This window comes from Gracilinanus agilis, chromosome 1, assembly GCF_016433145.1.
Source record: "Gracilinanus agilis isolate LMUSP501 chromosome 1, AgileGrace, whole genome shotgun sequence".
In the NCBI taxonomy this organism is placed as follows: domain Eukaryota; kingdom Metazoa; phylum Chordata; class Mammalia; order Didelphimorphia; family Didelphidae; genus Gracilinanus; species Gracilinanus agilis.
In genome coordinates, this window is record NC_058130.1 from 769666526 (window position 1) to 769680509 (window position 13984).

A 13984-nucleotide genomic window follows, 5' to 3' on the forward strand; every position below is an offset into this window, starting at 1 on the left:
CTCCGGGGGGGCCTCAGTTTCCCGATCTGTAAAACATCGCAGGGCGAACCAGATAATCTCGGGGGGCCCTTCCAGCTGCAGAGCTGGGGCCCCTCGGGCCCCTCATTTTACAGAAGGAGAAACTGAGGCCCGGAGGCCGGCCTCTTCCCCCCGCCCCCGCCCCACCCCCAGCGCTACCGCAGCCCTCCTCCGGCCTACCTGCTCCTCCGAGATGCCTCCCCGGCCTGCGTCAGTCTCGTGAGTCCCTCGGACGATCCCCCATGCGCATGCGCCAGAGACCACCCGACACCTCCCCCCTCCCCTTACAAAAGGAAAACGCCCCACGCATGCGTCCCTCGTCCCCCCTACAAAGAGAGCCCGTACGGCGCAAGCGCGCGACACTTGGCGCCAACGAGGTCAACTAGCCAGTCGGGGGTCGGCGGGTGGGTTGGTGGGGTTGTGCTCTTTGCTGATGCTGCTGTCCCTACCTCGTCTGCTGGCATGATCGGGCAGAAGACTCTCCACTCCTTTTTCTCCTCCAGCGCACCTAGGAAGCGGCCCTCGTGCACAGACCTACCGGAGGACCCCGACTCGGAGGCGGTGGCGGCGGCGGAGAGCGAAGATGCCACGGTGAGGAAGGGTACTGGGGGGGAGGATCGGGGGCCGAGTCCCCACGGATAGGGGCGCATCCCCTGGGGTTGAGGTAAGGGGTCCCAAGGACTAGGGCGCGCGCGCTCCAGGGAGTCCTCAGAAGCTTTGCTTCTGGCGCGCTGACTGAGCAGCCAATGGGAGGTAAACTGGGAGGCGACGGGCCAATTAGAGTTCCGGCTACCTCGCGTAGCTCGTCTCGACCTCCAATCCAGAGGGGGCGGAGGCGGGGCTTTCGCCCTCCGGGGCTTGTTTTTGCCGCGAAACGTCCACGTGGGAAGGAGGCGTGTCGGTCTGGGGCGGGGCCTGGGCCTGTGTCCTCTTCCATGCTTATCCCTGGAAGCTAGGCCTTCGCTTAGCCTCTCCCGTGAAGCCTGCCCTGCGGGAAATTCTTAGAGAGGAAGAGAGCGAAGTTGGGGAGAGAAAAAGAAAGAAACGAGAGAGAAGTGGAAAGGAAGGAAGGGAGAGAAAGAAGGGAGGAAAAAGGGAAGAAAGAAGGTGAGAGTGAGTGGGCACATGGGACCCTTCCCTCGCTCTTTCGTGGGCTCTGGCCTCCTCCTGCGCCCGCCGCTCCTTGGACTCATCCCGTGCCTCTTCGTCCGCCTCTTGGGAAATGCTCCACAGATCAGCCCCGCCAAGAAGAGCCGGCCCGAGGACCAACCCAGCACCCCCTCCTCGCCCCTGAGCCCCGAGCAGCTGGACCGGATCCAGAAGAACAAGGCAGCGGCCCTGCTCAAGCTCGCCTCCCGAAATGTCCCCCCAGGCTTCGGGGAGAGCTGGAAGCGGCCCCTGAGCGCCGAATTTGGCAAGCCTTATTTCCTAAAGGTAAAGGCGCATGGGCCGTTCTCATGTTGGGGTCACTCCCTAAACCTCTTTACCCCCTCAGCCAAGGGCTCCTGGAAGGCAGGGTCTAACTCTGACTATCAGCAGACCTTGGCCTCCTGCCTCATGTTTATGGAGACAGATCTGATGGGAAGATGTCCTCATTGCATATTGCCTATCCTTGTCATTTTGCCTCAAAACGGTGGCGGGGCTTCTTTTGGAAGTGGTTACTTCCCAAAGGGACACATGCTCCAAGAGTTAAGATTAGACCCATTGGAAAGAGAAGCAGCAGCAGCTCCTCGAACAGGGGGTCCCTACAGTTGGTTAGTCACTTGTTTTAAAAGGGCAGCCCAGTGGATAGACAACCGACTAGAGAAAGGAGGTCCTGGGTTCAAATACGGCCTCAGACACTTCCTAGTGATCCTGGTCGAGTCACTTAACTCCCATTGCTTAGCCCTTGCTTCCCTTCTGCCCTGGAACCAATACTGTATTGATTCTGTGACAAAAGGTTAAGAAAAAAATGCAACAAATGAGCAACTGTGTCAACTGGTTGACAAACTGTGACCTACCACTTTGAAATGGGGCCTTTTGCCCCTGGTCCCTCTCTGCAGTTGAACCAAACATGTTTTTCCTAGATTAGGATTTTTGCAGGTTTTTCAAGGTTTGGTGTTTGTTTTTCTTTTTAACCCTTACTTTCTTAGTAAGAACTTTTAAGACAGAAGGGGAAAGGCAAGGCTATGGTTAAGGGACATACCTATGGTCATATGGGTAGGAAATAGCTGCAGCAAGATTTGAACCCAGGACCTCCCATCTCCAGGCTGGGCACTCTTATCTACTGTGCCACCTAGTTGCCCCTATATTGGGTTTAGAAATTTTTTTTAAATTTATAATAAACAATTATCTTTCGTTTTAGAATCAATACTGTGTATTGGTTCCCAGGCAGAAGATTGGTAAGGGCTAGGCAACAGGGGTCCAGTGACTTACCCAGGGTCACCTAGCTAGAAAGTATCTTGAGTCCAATTTGAACCCAGGACCTTCCATCCCTAGGCCTGGCTCTCAATTAACAGAAGGAATCATGGTGAGAATGTTCTCAACAATAATATTTCTTTTGCTCTTTTTTAAAAAACAAATCAAAATTAGCTAATGGGATTTGTTGCAGAAGAACGAAAACATCATACCATTTACCCACCTCCACACCAAGTCTTCACCTGGACACAGCTGTGTGAAATTAGAGATGTAAGTACAAATTGATCAACAAATGGAATTAAAAACTTCAAGGGGGTAGAGATAGTGGATAGAGAGCTGGCCTTGGTCTGGGTTCCAAACCTAGAAAGAATTCCTTCCTCATCTCTGGCTTACGGCATCTTTGTTGTTGTTCAGTCCTTTCCATCCTATCTGATTCTTTGAGATCCCATTTGGGGTTTTCTTGGCAGAGTTACTAAAGGAGTTTGCCATTTCCTTCTCTAGCTCATGTTAGAGATGAGGAATCTGAGGCAAACAGGGTGATGTGACTTGCTCAGGGTCTCACAGCTAGGAAGTATGTCTGGGGAAGATGAGTCTTTCTGACTCCAGGTCTAGCTTCAATCAAAACTTAGCTCAGGCTCCCTTCTCTGTTAGGAAAGACTTAAGATTCCCTGCCCCACTCCTAGCTTCGGATACCATCTCTGTCTCTGTTAAATTTTTTTTTTTTTAATATATGGTTCTTTTTCCAGAAAGTTATAGGAGAGCAGGTTCTTGATTAGGAAAGAGTTTCCTCATTGAGAGTTTCCAAAAAAACCAAACTCCTAATTGAAGTAATGAGTTTATTAGACACAGTTAAAACAGAAACAGTACATTGATTGTAAAAAACTACCTTTTAAAACTTAGAGCCTGGTTTTTCTACAAAGAGAAGATAAAATAGATTTGCCATACTTTCTTATTTGAGCTCCTTGGGAGATGGCAGATGGTTATTATCTGTTCAGTGTAGAGACTGAATCCTAAGAAGCTTGTCAGAAGTGTCGAATCTGATTAAGAGCAGCCTTCAAGTCCCACTTTTTGCTGTAGGAACTGTTCCTTCATTTTATTTGTATCTCCAACAATTAGCACGTTGTAAGCATTTCATAAATGCTAGTTGACCTCCTGGCCCTCGTTGGGCAAGATAGAACTTTTGCATCTGTTTACCCCCTTGTAACATGAAGGCATTGATGGTCTCTTAACCAATACATGGTTTTTTGTTTTGCTTTAGTTTTTTTAAACCCTTGTTTTCTGTGTCAGTATCTGTTCCAAGACAGAAAACTGGTAAGGACTAAGAAGTGGGGTTAAGTGACTTACCCAGGAACATGGCTAGGAAGTGTCTGAGATCACATTTGAACCCAGGACTTCCTCTTTCCAAGCCTGGTGATCTGTCCATTGTGTTACCAATCACATAAGCATAGACTGTGTTCCAGAATCTGCACTAAAACAGGGCATACAAAGAGAGGCAAAAAGACAGTCAGCATGTGAGCAGCTATGGACCCACAAGTGCCAGACAGGATGAATGGCAGATTATCAGCAGAGGCCAGGCCTCACCATTCAGAGGGACCAAGAAAGGCTCTTTGTAGAAGTTGAGACTTTATTTGGGACTTGGGGGAAGCCAATGGGCTGAATTGAGAAGGGAGAACATTCCCTGCTGGAGCTGAAAGGTGGAGGTTACCGAAGCAGCCAGTGGCACTGGGCTAAAGTATAAGAAGACTAGAAAGAGAGGGCAGGGCCTTTGAATGACAGATGGGGTTTGAGATTTGATTCTGGAGGCCATAGGCAGGGGAGTGGATCAATGGCTCTGATAGGTCCTAGCTCCTAGATGTAGAGTTCTGTCACTAGCTTGTGCTGACCACGGGTTAGGTATGAACGCTCCTTTAGGCTTGTTCTAGGGGTTTCTCGCTTGCGGCTACAGTTTCTGATTAGTCATTAACTCCTTTTAGTCTTGGAGATTTGGCTGAGGTTTGGTCAAGTTTTCTAGTCATACATCTGACTTCAACTGGAGTTCCCCAAACATTCATGTTTGCAGGGTATTTTTAAAAGTTGCTTAAAGACTAATCTCTAGGGGACAGCGAGGTGGCTCAGTGCATTGAGAGCCAGGCCTAGAGATGGGGGTGTGCTGGGTTCAAAAATACTTCCTAGCTGTGTGACCCTGGGCAAGTCACTTAACCTCCATTGCACAACCCTTATTGCTCTTCTGCATTGGAACCAATACACAGTATTGATTTTAAGACAGAAAGTAATGGTTTTTTGTTTTGTTTTTAATGACTAATAGTAGATTCAGTACTGCTAAGACTCTACCTGAATGGGGTAGAACTATAAGAACTTCATTAGAAGAAACAATTAACTGGCGGTTGTTGAAATGATCTTTGGAGATGCCTCAGCCTTGGCTCTGCTTTTGGGAAAAAAAAAACAGGTTTTTCTTGGTGTAATGGTCAGATGAGTTTTTCCTTATGAAGTTCTATTTCCTCCCTTTTTTTTTTAACCCCTTCTGTCTTAGTAAGAATGGAAGACAGAAGGACAAGAACTGGGCAAACAGGGTTAAGTGACTTGCCCAGGATTACACAGCTGGTGTATGAGGCCAGTGCTCTAACTACAGCATGCCGCTTAGCTGCCCTTTTGTAGTTTGTTTCACTCTTTTTTTGTGGGGGTTGTTCAGTAAGGGGTCACCTGTCCATCAAAACTCAAAAAATGGGATGAGATGGCCTTACCCAAAGCATCCTTGTGAATTTAAGCTTTGATATAGACAGAAAACTGCCCTTCTCGGTCTCACTGAGAGCCCTTTGCCAGGGGCTCTCATGGCTGACATCCCCCAGATCTTAAGGGGTTGCAGTGACCAAATTCCTAACTTGTTTGTATGGAGGCTTCCGACTGAGGGGGAGATAAATCTGCATAAAGGAAAGGGATTCTGGGTCTGTCGTTTCCTGGGTACTTTGAACCGAAGCGACAAAGGATCCTGAAAGTCTCCTAGTCTATGCATTACTTCTTTGTTCAAAAAAATTAATTTCTGACTCACTTGGGCACATACAGGTAAAAGTTGTCATCTTGGGGCAGGACCCCTACCATGGACCCAACCAAGCTCATGGACTCTCCTTCAGTGTTCAGAGACCTGTTCCGCCCCCTCCAAGGTATGATTCCTTTCTCTGACTGATAGAAAATGACAGCTCCTTGCAGGTCTAGATTTCATAACTTACTAGCCATATAGTCCTGAAACCTCGTTGTAGAAGGAAATTGAAACAGGAAAAGAAATTCTATGAGGACCTCCCCCCCCCCCCATTCCCCTTCATCCCTCACCACTGGGGCCACACACTGGCACCTAGGATATGTTTCTTTCTTTTTTAAACCCAGACCTTTTTAAGGCAGAAGAGCAGTGTAAGGACCAGGAGGTCGGGGGTTTAGTGACTTGACCGGGGTCACAGAGATAGGCTGTGTCTGAGGCCAGATTTGAATCCAAGATCTCCCCACTTTAAGCCTGGCACTTGTCCACTGTGTTTCTAAAATTCCATAAGATGATTTCTAATGTCTGCTGTATAGTCGAGCACCAAGAAAATCAGTTGCCCAAATAGAGGACCCAGGAAGGGTGTAATTCCTCCATAGGTGGACGTAACTGTCCCCTTTCCTGGCTTTGTGTGGTAACGGCTCAGCGTAGCCACATCTGGGAAGCTGGGCCTTTCTGAAAGTCCATTGAGAACTGGGGGTGTTTATTAGAGAAGACATGGAGATCTTTGGGGGATTTGGGTCGCTGAAACAAGAGCTGGCTTTGAGCTATTTTATTATTTTATTTTATTTTATTTTTTTGAACCTTTAACTTCTGTGCATGGCTCCTAGGTGGATGAGTGGTCAGGGTGGGCAATGGGGGTCAAGTGACTTGTCCAGGGTCACACAGCTGGGAAGTGTCTGAGGCTGGATTTGAACCCAGGACCTCCTGTCTCTAGGCCTGACTTTCAATCCACTGATCTTCCCAGCTGCCCTGGCTTTGAGGTATTTTAAAGGAAGGTAGAAGTTGTGGGGCGACAGATGGAGGTTGAATGTAAAAGAAAACCTGCTCGGGAGAATTCTCAGTGAATGGATTTCTTATTTTATCCATTCTGTTAAACATTTCCCAGTTCCATTTAATCTGATTAGGGCACGCTGTGCTCTGGGGAGGTTGGTTGGGTTTCTGATGTACTCAGTGCCCTCTAGGGTTCCTTTGAAGCCTGGATCTTTGTGTGACAATAAAAGGAATGGGGAGGAGCGTCGAGGTGGCTCAGAGGCAGGCTTAGAGATAGTATGGATCCCGGGTTCAGATTTGGCCTCTGATACTTCTACGTTTGTAACCACTGAATCTCCGTAGCCTAGCCCTGACCACTCTTCTGCCTGGGAACTAATGGATGTGCAGTCAGTCTTGGAGGGGATGGACTACTCATTGGGAAAAAGAATCTAGATGGAACCAGAAGGGATCTCATATAGCCATCTCGGCTTAATACCTTCCCCCCAGAGGAAAGATCCGAGATGTAGGGTGTCGATGTCTCAGCCAAGCCAGAGGCCAGGTCTGAACCCTGGGTACCTTGTGTCCTGATGGGTGCCATTGTTGCTGGGTTTAGACCAATCTGGCCCAAGTCCCTTTCTGGAATGTGGCAGCTCACCTTATTTCCCAACTCAGGCACTGTTCTTCTAGCAGTCCTCTAAATGGGGTGTTATTTGTCATGCAGCAGATAAAAACATGCTATTCTTTCCACAGTCATGGCCGAAGGGGGAAATGTTGAAATCCAGATTGCCATTTCAGTGTTTCCTCATCTCCTGGGGTGGGTTTTTATACCAACATCACTGAGGGTGGGGTCATAGATGGAGAGCGAGAAGGGACCGGGAGAGCCTGGGCCCTCCGGCGGTGAGGAGGTCCTCGGATTTGCCTATTGGGGATTCATTTCTTGGTCGGATTTGAAATTTGAAACTGAGATTTTTGCTAAATAAAGCATTTTGCGTATCTTGTTTTCAGCTTGGAAAATATCTATAAAGAGTTGTCCACAGATATAGATGGCTTTTCCCATCCTGGGCATGGAGATTTGTCTGGATGGGCCAAACAGGGTAAGCAGTTGGCATCAGGGCTAATTCCTAGGAGGTGGGATTGGGGGAATTGAAGCTTCTTTTATACTTGATGTCCTCAAAAAGCTGGAGGTCACAAATGAGAAATCAGAGCCTGTCTTTGTCTCAGTTTTGTGTTCTCTGTGGTCTCAGCCTACAGTCCAGGGTTCGAAAATACAGAAGGAAATCTGGGAACCTCAGTTTGCTCATATAAATGGTGTGGCACCCAACTAATCCCCAGGATCCATTTTGAACTCAAATATTCTGAGATTGTATTTGTTGTTATTAGTGAATGACAAGCGAGCCTCCACTAGATCACCAAGCACTGATGATTAAGCACCTCCCCCCTTCCTCACTGCCCCCTTCCACATCTTCCTCCTCTCCCCTTTTTCCTCTATTTCCTCCCACTCCCTGGGTGCCCAGCAGTGGGTATCTCTGCCTGCTCTGTCAGGCTGGACTTGAAGGCTGCACCCGGGGCTGCTTTTGAGTGGTTTCTTTGGGGTGTGGGTGTAGGTGTTCTCCTCCTCAATGCTGTGCTCACAGTCCGAGCTCACCAGGCCAATTCGCACAGGGAGAGAGGGTGGGAGCAGTTCACTGACGCTGTGGTGTCTTGGTTAAATCGGAACTCGAATGGCCTCGTCTTCATGCTCTGGGGATCCTACGCGCAGAAGAAAGGCCTCTCCATCGACAGGGTATGTCTCGCTCTTCTTCCCCGTGTGCCTGAGGGAGAAGCTGAGGGCACGGCCGGGCGGGCAGTCCCCCACTTTCCCTTGGAGGGCCATCTGAGAGACTCTGGTTTCCAAAAAGTTCAGCAGTCCTGAACTCAGCGCTAATAGGGTGTGATTGGAGAGACTGATCCTTTCCCTTCGGCCCCAGATCCTGGGGCTCTCGGCGTCTCCTACAGGGGCAGGTTCTGTCCAAATCTATGAATTCAGGCACCGGGCTGGGGCTCTCAGAGTCCAACTCTGTCAAGTGGGAAGTCCTCCTAGGATTGATAAGTGAAGTAGGAAACAGGATCTCGTTTGTTGGCAGCGTGGCTTCATTGCCCAGCCCCTCCGGGGTCCCAGATGGCCTGTAAGGGCCCTGAGCTCCAGGTCTGATCCCTCCATGTGCCCAGAAGCCTCTAGATTTCAGGGTGAGCCCCAGAACGGTCACCAAACTCTGACCTTCCAATTCCTCTCCTCCAGAAGCGCCACCATGTCCTGCAGACTGCCCACCCCTCTCCGCTCTCTGCCTATCGAGGGTTCTTTGGGTGCCAGCATTTCTCCAAGACCAACGAGTTGCTCAAGAAGTCTGGCAAGAAGCCAATTGATTGGAAAGCTCTTTGAAGTCCTTGGAGCTGGTCTGGAGGGAAGGGTCCATCTCTCTTGGCTTTGAAAAGCTCTTTTTGTTGGGGGCCTGGGGTGGGGGATTTGTCTGATGGTCCAAGTCTAATAGAGAAAACAATGGCGGGACCCCCTCTTGGGGGCCTGAGAAGTATCCAGAAAGACTGAAGGTGGCCCTGAGCCAGAGCACCTGCTCGGGATGCCAACCGTTAGTCTGAGGCTTTCTCGAGCTGGTCAGTGGGGAAAGGGTGGTGCCCCTTTGTTCGAGGCAGCTGAAACGTTGCTTTGCATCGGCTAACCTGGGCTGTCCACCCTGTGGGTTTGGGTCATTTTATTAATTTGCTGGTCTACAAGGAAAAGCGGATGATCCCTTGGAGCTCTGCAGAAGGGAGGCGGCCTCTGGAGGCTGAAGGGAGGAGGGGGCTCCATTTTAGCTCAGGGGGATTGAGGGAGCCCCCGCCATGGGGAACATTCAGAAAGATCCGCTGGGGTGATTCACAAACACTTGGGGGAAGGTGGGAAATTCTGGTTCTGGTTCTGGTTCTTTTAACTGAGATGCCAAAGTAGAGAGGTTTGCTCGGCCCGGAGGAGGCCATGACAATCCACAAGTTCTTGGGCAGTCCTGAGAATACAAACAGGACTTCCTCTCCAAAGGAACGGACATCCTGTGCCGGACGGAGCATTCTGGGGGCCGGCCAGGAAGCCGGCTGTCTGTCTGTCTTTGGGGATAGGGGATGGGGCAAGGGGCTCTCATGGAACAAAAGCCCCTCCTTCTGTGCCCCTCTGACCAAAGCAGCAGCACTGACTGACGGTAGCAAATGTATACAACCAGTTTGACACTTTTTATACGAAGGATGTTTTGTTCTCTTATTTTTTTTAATCGTTTTTACAGACTTTTAGTTTTTTATGGGGGGCTGCGTCAATCCACCACAGATGGGGGTGTCTGGCTTGTGCTGCTATGGGGGCCTTGGGCTGATCTGGGTAATAAAACACGATTTGATTCTTGTGTTGAAAGAGGAGGTCCTGGGTTCGGATTTGGTCTCAGCCGCTTCCTAGTCACGTGTTTGCGGGTGCTGGGATCCTGGGATCCTGGGCTTTAGCCCAAAGTACCCGCCAATGTCTTTTCTGGGGTTCCATTGAGGCCCTCCAGTCATTTGTGAAATGCTGACAAAGCCCCTGGCTTGTAAGGGCTGGAGAGAGGTGTTCTTCATGATGGCAGGGTGCCCGAGGACCAGGGCAGGCCCGCCCTTCAGATGGAGCTTCAAGGCACTTCCTAGCTGGGTGACCCTGGCCGAGTCCCTTCACCCCATGGCCCCGCCCTTGCCAGTTGACCCCAAGACCCAAAGGAAGGGTTAAAAACAGGCATGCCCTGGGGGGGAGGGGCGCCCTTGTGTGCTGTTGGTACCATGCAAAAGCAAGGGGCAGCAGGTGCCTGGACACCCGATGGGCTGGGGCGGGCACCAGGAATTGTTTTAGTTCCCAAAGCGGAAGAGTGGCAAGGCCTTGGAAATTGGGGTTAAGTGACTTGCCCAGGGTCTCTTGAGGGTGCATTTGAATCCAGGGCTGCCCCCCTCTTCACCAGACCTGGCGGTTTGTTGTCCCCAGAGCAACCTAGTGTCCGTCCCCCTCCCCCCCCCCAGACTGAACTCCCTGAGGACAGGGCTGCCTTTCCTCAGGCCCAGCTAGGTGCACACCTGACACCCTGTAGGCAGTCTTTGGGGTCGCATTGAATTTCTTCACACTGACCGGCTCTGAGAGTCTGGGCAATGCCGGGGTCAAGACCAGGAGGAGGGCAGAGGATGCCAGGAGTGGGAGAAGCGAGAGCAGGACTGGCTTTGCCCTGGGCACCGGGTAGCTATCGAAGGTTCGAGAGGGAGATCCCGGCTTCCAGGAGCCCAGGAAGCGAAGCGGGGCGGGGCGGGGCTCAGGTGGGGTCGCCGTGGCAACCATTGTGGGCGTCGAAGGCGGTGGCAGGGCGGCCTCGCCCTCGCAGCGGCTGCCTCCTCCCACTCCCAGCTCCCCTGGGCGCCGCCCCTCTTCCACCATGTCTAGGTAAGCCCTCGGGCGGGGATAGGAGAGTGCCGCCTCCTGTTGCTCACGTGACCTTGCCCCGCCCCCTCAGGTTATTGCTTCTTGCTGGGAGGCTGCGCGGGAGGGGGGGCGGCCGGGGACCCCAAACCGGGCTCATCCCCCCTGGGCCGGGCGCCCCAGAGTTCACGGGATGAACTTCCGCCGCTCAGGGAGGCGCCAGGATTGGGATTCCCGTTCTCCAGAGCAAGAAACTGAGGCAGGCATGACTTGTGGAGGTTTTCCCCTATTGCACACCTGGGGCTCTCCTCCTCCCTCCCAAACGTTTTTCTCCTTTAGCCCCATCCCTTCGGTTTTAGAATCAATCCTGGGGAGCTCGGCTTTGGGGGTTAAGTGACTCGCCCAGGGTCACCTAGCTAGGTAGTGTCCGCGCCACGTTGGCCCCGGGGACCTTCGGCCGGGATGGTGGATTTGCTGCCGCCGGGGGCAGGGGCTGAGCTGGAAGTCTGGTTCTCCCAGCATCCCCCATTGGCCAGCCCCAGCCGCGTGTCCCTGGAGAGGAGGCGGGGCGCCTCCAAGTGCTGGCAGAGCCCCCACCGGAAGGGGGAGCACTTTGGGGGCGCTAATACGTTCGTTTGGGGCAGGGTGCTAGCGAGATGGGGATGTAGCCGGCAGCTCAGTGGCCACAGGCCCCCCTGGACAGGGAAGGTCCTGGGTTAGCTGAGTGACCCTGAGCAAGTCACTCACCCCCAAGGCCCAGCCCTTCCTGCTCCTCCCTCAGAAGAGGCTCAGACAGTTGGGAAGATCTTGAAAAACCCAATCTAGCACTCAGAGCCCTCCTGGAGCACGGGACCAGGCCTGAGCCCTGGGTTCCAGTCCAGCCTCAGACCCTTGCCAGGTGGGCTAGCCCTTCCCGGTGTTCCGCCCTGGAACTATTCTGAGTCAAGGGAAGGGACACGTCGCTGGAGGCCCAGGAGGGAGCCGGCACTGGGGAGGAGAGCCCCCAGCGGGAATGGCTAGCAGGAGAGGCGGGGAGGAGGGTGCCAGGAGAAGGGCTGCCTCGCCTGCGAGCAGGAGGACCTTGGGGGTGATGAGGCAGGCCCTGGAGAAGGCTGCCTGGGCCTCCCCAACTCTGCTTCTTGGGGTGTGGGGGGAAAGCCCGAGGCTGGGCTGGCCTAGGGCTGCTCCAGGGGGGTGAGAGGGAGAGAGAGTGGGACATTGGGAGACCCCGGGAGGAGGAGGGACCCCAGAGTCTGATTAGATAAAGGGGTGGCAGGGCAAATCCCAGCTCTGCAGGGTGACCTTTAGCAAGTGTGCCGGCCTCTGTGGGCCTCGGTTTCCTTAGGTATAAAGTAGGGGGCCGGTAACGGTAATAGACCCTGCCTGGCTGGTGACCCTGGGCAAGTCCCTTACCCGCCCCCCCTGCCCAGCCCTCACCGCTCTGCTGCCTGGGAGGGTTTAAATAACGAGGAATGTGGCTGGAGGATGTCAGGATGCCCGCTCAGGTCGGGGCTGGGACTGTGCCCCTGGATGTCCAGTTTTGCTGATATCTCTGGTGTGTTTGGGGGAGAAGCTTGTTTGAATGGCCTGGGCCTCAGTTTCCTCCACAGGACGATGAGGGGGTCAGAGGAGCTGCCCTGGAAGCTCCCTGCCAGCTCTGAGGGCCAGACTGGACAGCTGGCCGCTGGTCATGCCCATGGGTGCCCCCCTTGGCCCTGGGTGTTTGCTACTTTTCCCAGAAACTTTGTCTGACTGTTGGTCTGACCTGACCCCGGGGTAAGCGTTGGCCACCCCCTCCCTTTGGGTCTGGGGTTCCAAGCTGGCCCCAGAGGAAGTCTGGCACCCTTCAGGAGACTCAGACCTGGGCTGGACTCGAGGTGACCTTTGTCCCAAATAGCCGTCTTCTCCCTCTGCTAACTCCTGGCTGCCGTGGTCAGGCCGGGGCCCCCCCAGATCCACAGGGGCCTGCACTGGGGCTTTTCCCCCCCTTCCTAAAGGCACGAGTCTCAGAGGAAAAAGTCCGAGGTGACTTGCATAATGGTTAAGAGTCAGGTGATTTGGGGACACTTGGAAGCTTTAACCCCTTAAAGCCTCTGCCCGGTGAAATGTGACAGCATTGGGCCCCCAGGGCAGAGCTGGGAGTCAGGCGTCACCCCTCTGCCCCTGCAGGGGTCTCAGGAGCGCCCAGTTCCGTTTGCCCCCAGAAGGGCTGGCCCGTGGGGGCTGCAGACTTTCTTCCGTCCCATTTCCCTGTTATCCTTGGAAGGAAAACCCCTCAGGAGTGGGGCAGATCCGGGCCACGTGCCCCACGCCCCCAGCTGGCTCCTCGCCCAGGGCTGCCCGGGGCGGGTTGCCAGGCGCCCCTCAGGGGGGTTTCTGGGGCGTCCCAAGGGCTGCCCCTCGGCACTGCAGTGGTTAAATGCTCCCAGGGTATTTTTAAACCTCCGGGCCCTTGAATGTGACTGTGACATTTAGAGCGGCCAGCAAAGTGCCTTCTCGGAGGGAGGCCAGCGGCCGGCCAGCCCCGACCCTCGCGGCAGGTGGGCAAGGACATGGGCAGAGCCACCGCCCCCAGCCAGGCCGCCCGGTAAGTCCGCCGCCCCCCGACTCCCCAGACTGGTTAGGAGGGCTGAGTCACAGGCAGAGGAGCTGAGGGCAGTTGATCTTGGCAAAAACATGCCGTTTTGTTCAAAGAGAGACTTCCAGGGGAAAGTTGAGTCCCAGCATTCTGGGGCCTTCCAGCAGATCCAGCTGTCCCCGGAGCCAAGGCTCCCTCCTGCGGCTGCTCTTCTGGGGGGCTCCTCACCGAGCCCCCTCGGACTCCCTGAGGGAGGGAATTTCTGCCCTTTGAAAGTTCTGGTTCCGATCCAGGAAAGGGCAGCAGCTTCTCCAAATGGTCTACAAAACGCCACGCCCCAGGACTCCCTTCCACAGAGGGCCCGCCTCTCGGGGGTCCCGCCAGCCTGGGCCTGCCTCCTTACTGACCTTGGCCCGCTCCACCGGAGAATTCTCCCTGGAGATGAGGCCTTCCGGAGAAGCCTTGGGTCTCCGGGGAAACTCCTTCCTGTCCCCCGAGTTCAGGGTTCAGGAAATTTGAGGCTAGGACAGGGGGAACCCGGGTTCCA

At 53.4% G+C, this 13984-nt stretch overlaps 1 protein-coding gene across 1 annotated transcript; it reads left to right on the top strand.

The window, feature by feature from the left end:
• The first annotated feature begins 480 nt into the window (after positions 1–480).
• UNG (uracil DNA glycosylase) lies at positions 481–10121 on the top strand. The gene is made up of 7 exons (XM_044658852.1): positions 481–609; positions 1252–1452; positions 2590–2685; positions 5476–5573; positions 7421–7509; positions 8020–8198; positions 8694–10121. Exons 1-7 carry the CDS (start codon positions 481–483, stop codon positions 8832–8834), a joined length of 933 nt encoding a protein of 310 aa, XP_044514787.1. The 3' UTR covers positions 8835–10121.
• The last annotated feature ends 3863 nt before the right edge of the window (positions 10122–13984 follow it).

What these genes read in the sequence shown, in the direction of transcription:
- UNG (XM_044658852.1), top strand. Translation starts at nt 481, where the DNA reads ATGATCGGGCAGAAGACTCTCCACTCCTTTTTCTCCTCCAGCGCACCT. An exon ending in AGCTGTGTGAAATTAGAGAT is followed by an intron (nt 2,686 to 5,475) that starts GTAAGTACAAAT and finishes GGGCACATACAG; the next exon opens with GTAAAAGTTGTCATCTTGGG. An exon ending in AAGGCCTCTCCATCGACAGG is followed by an intron (nt 8,199 to 8,693) that starts GTATGTCTCGCT and finishes CCTCTCCTCCAG; the next exon opens with AAGCGCCACCATGTCCTGCA.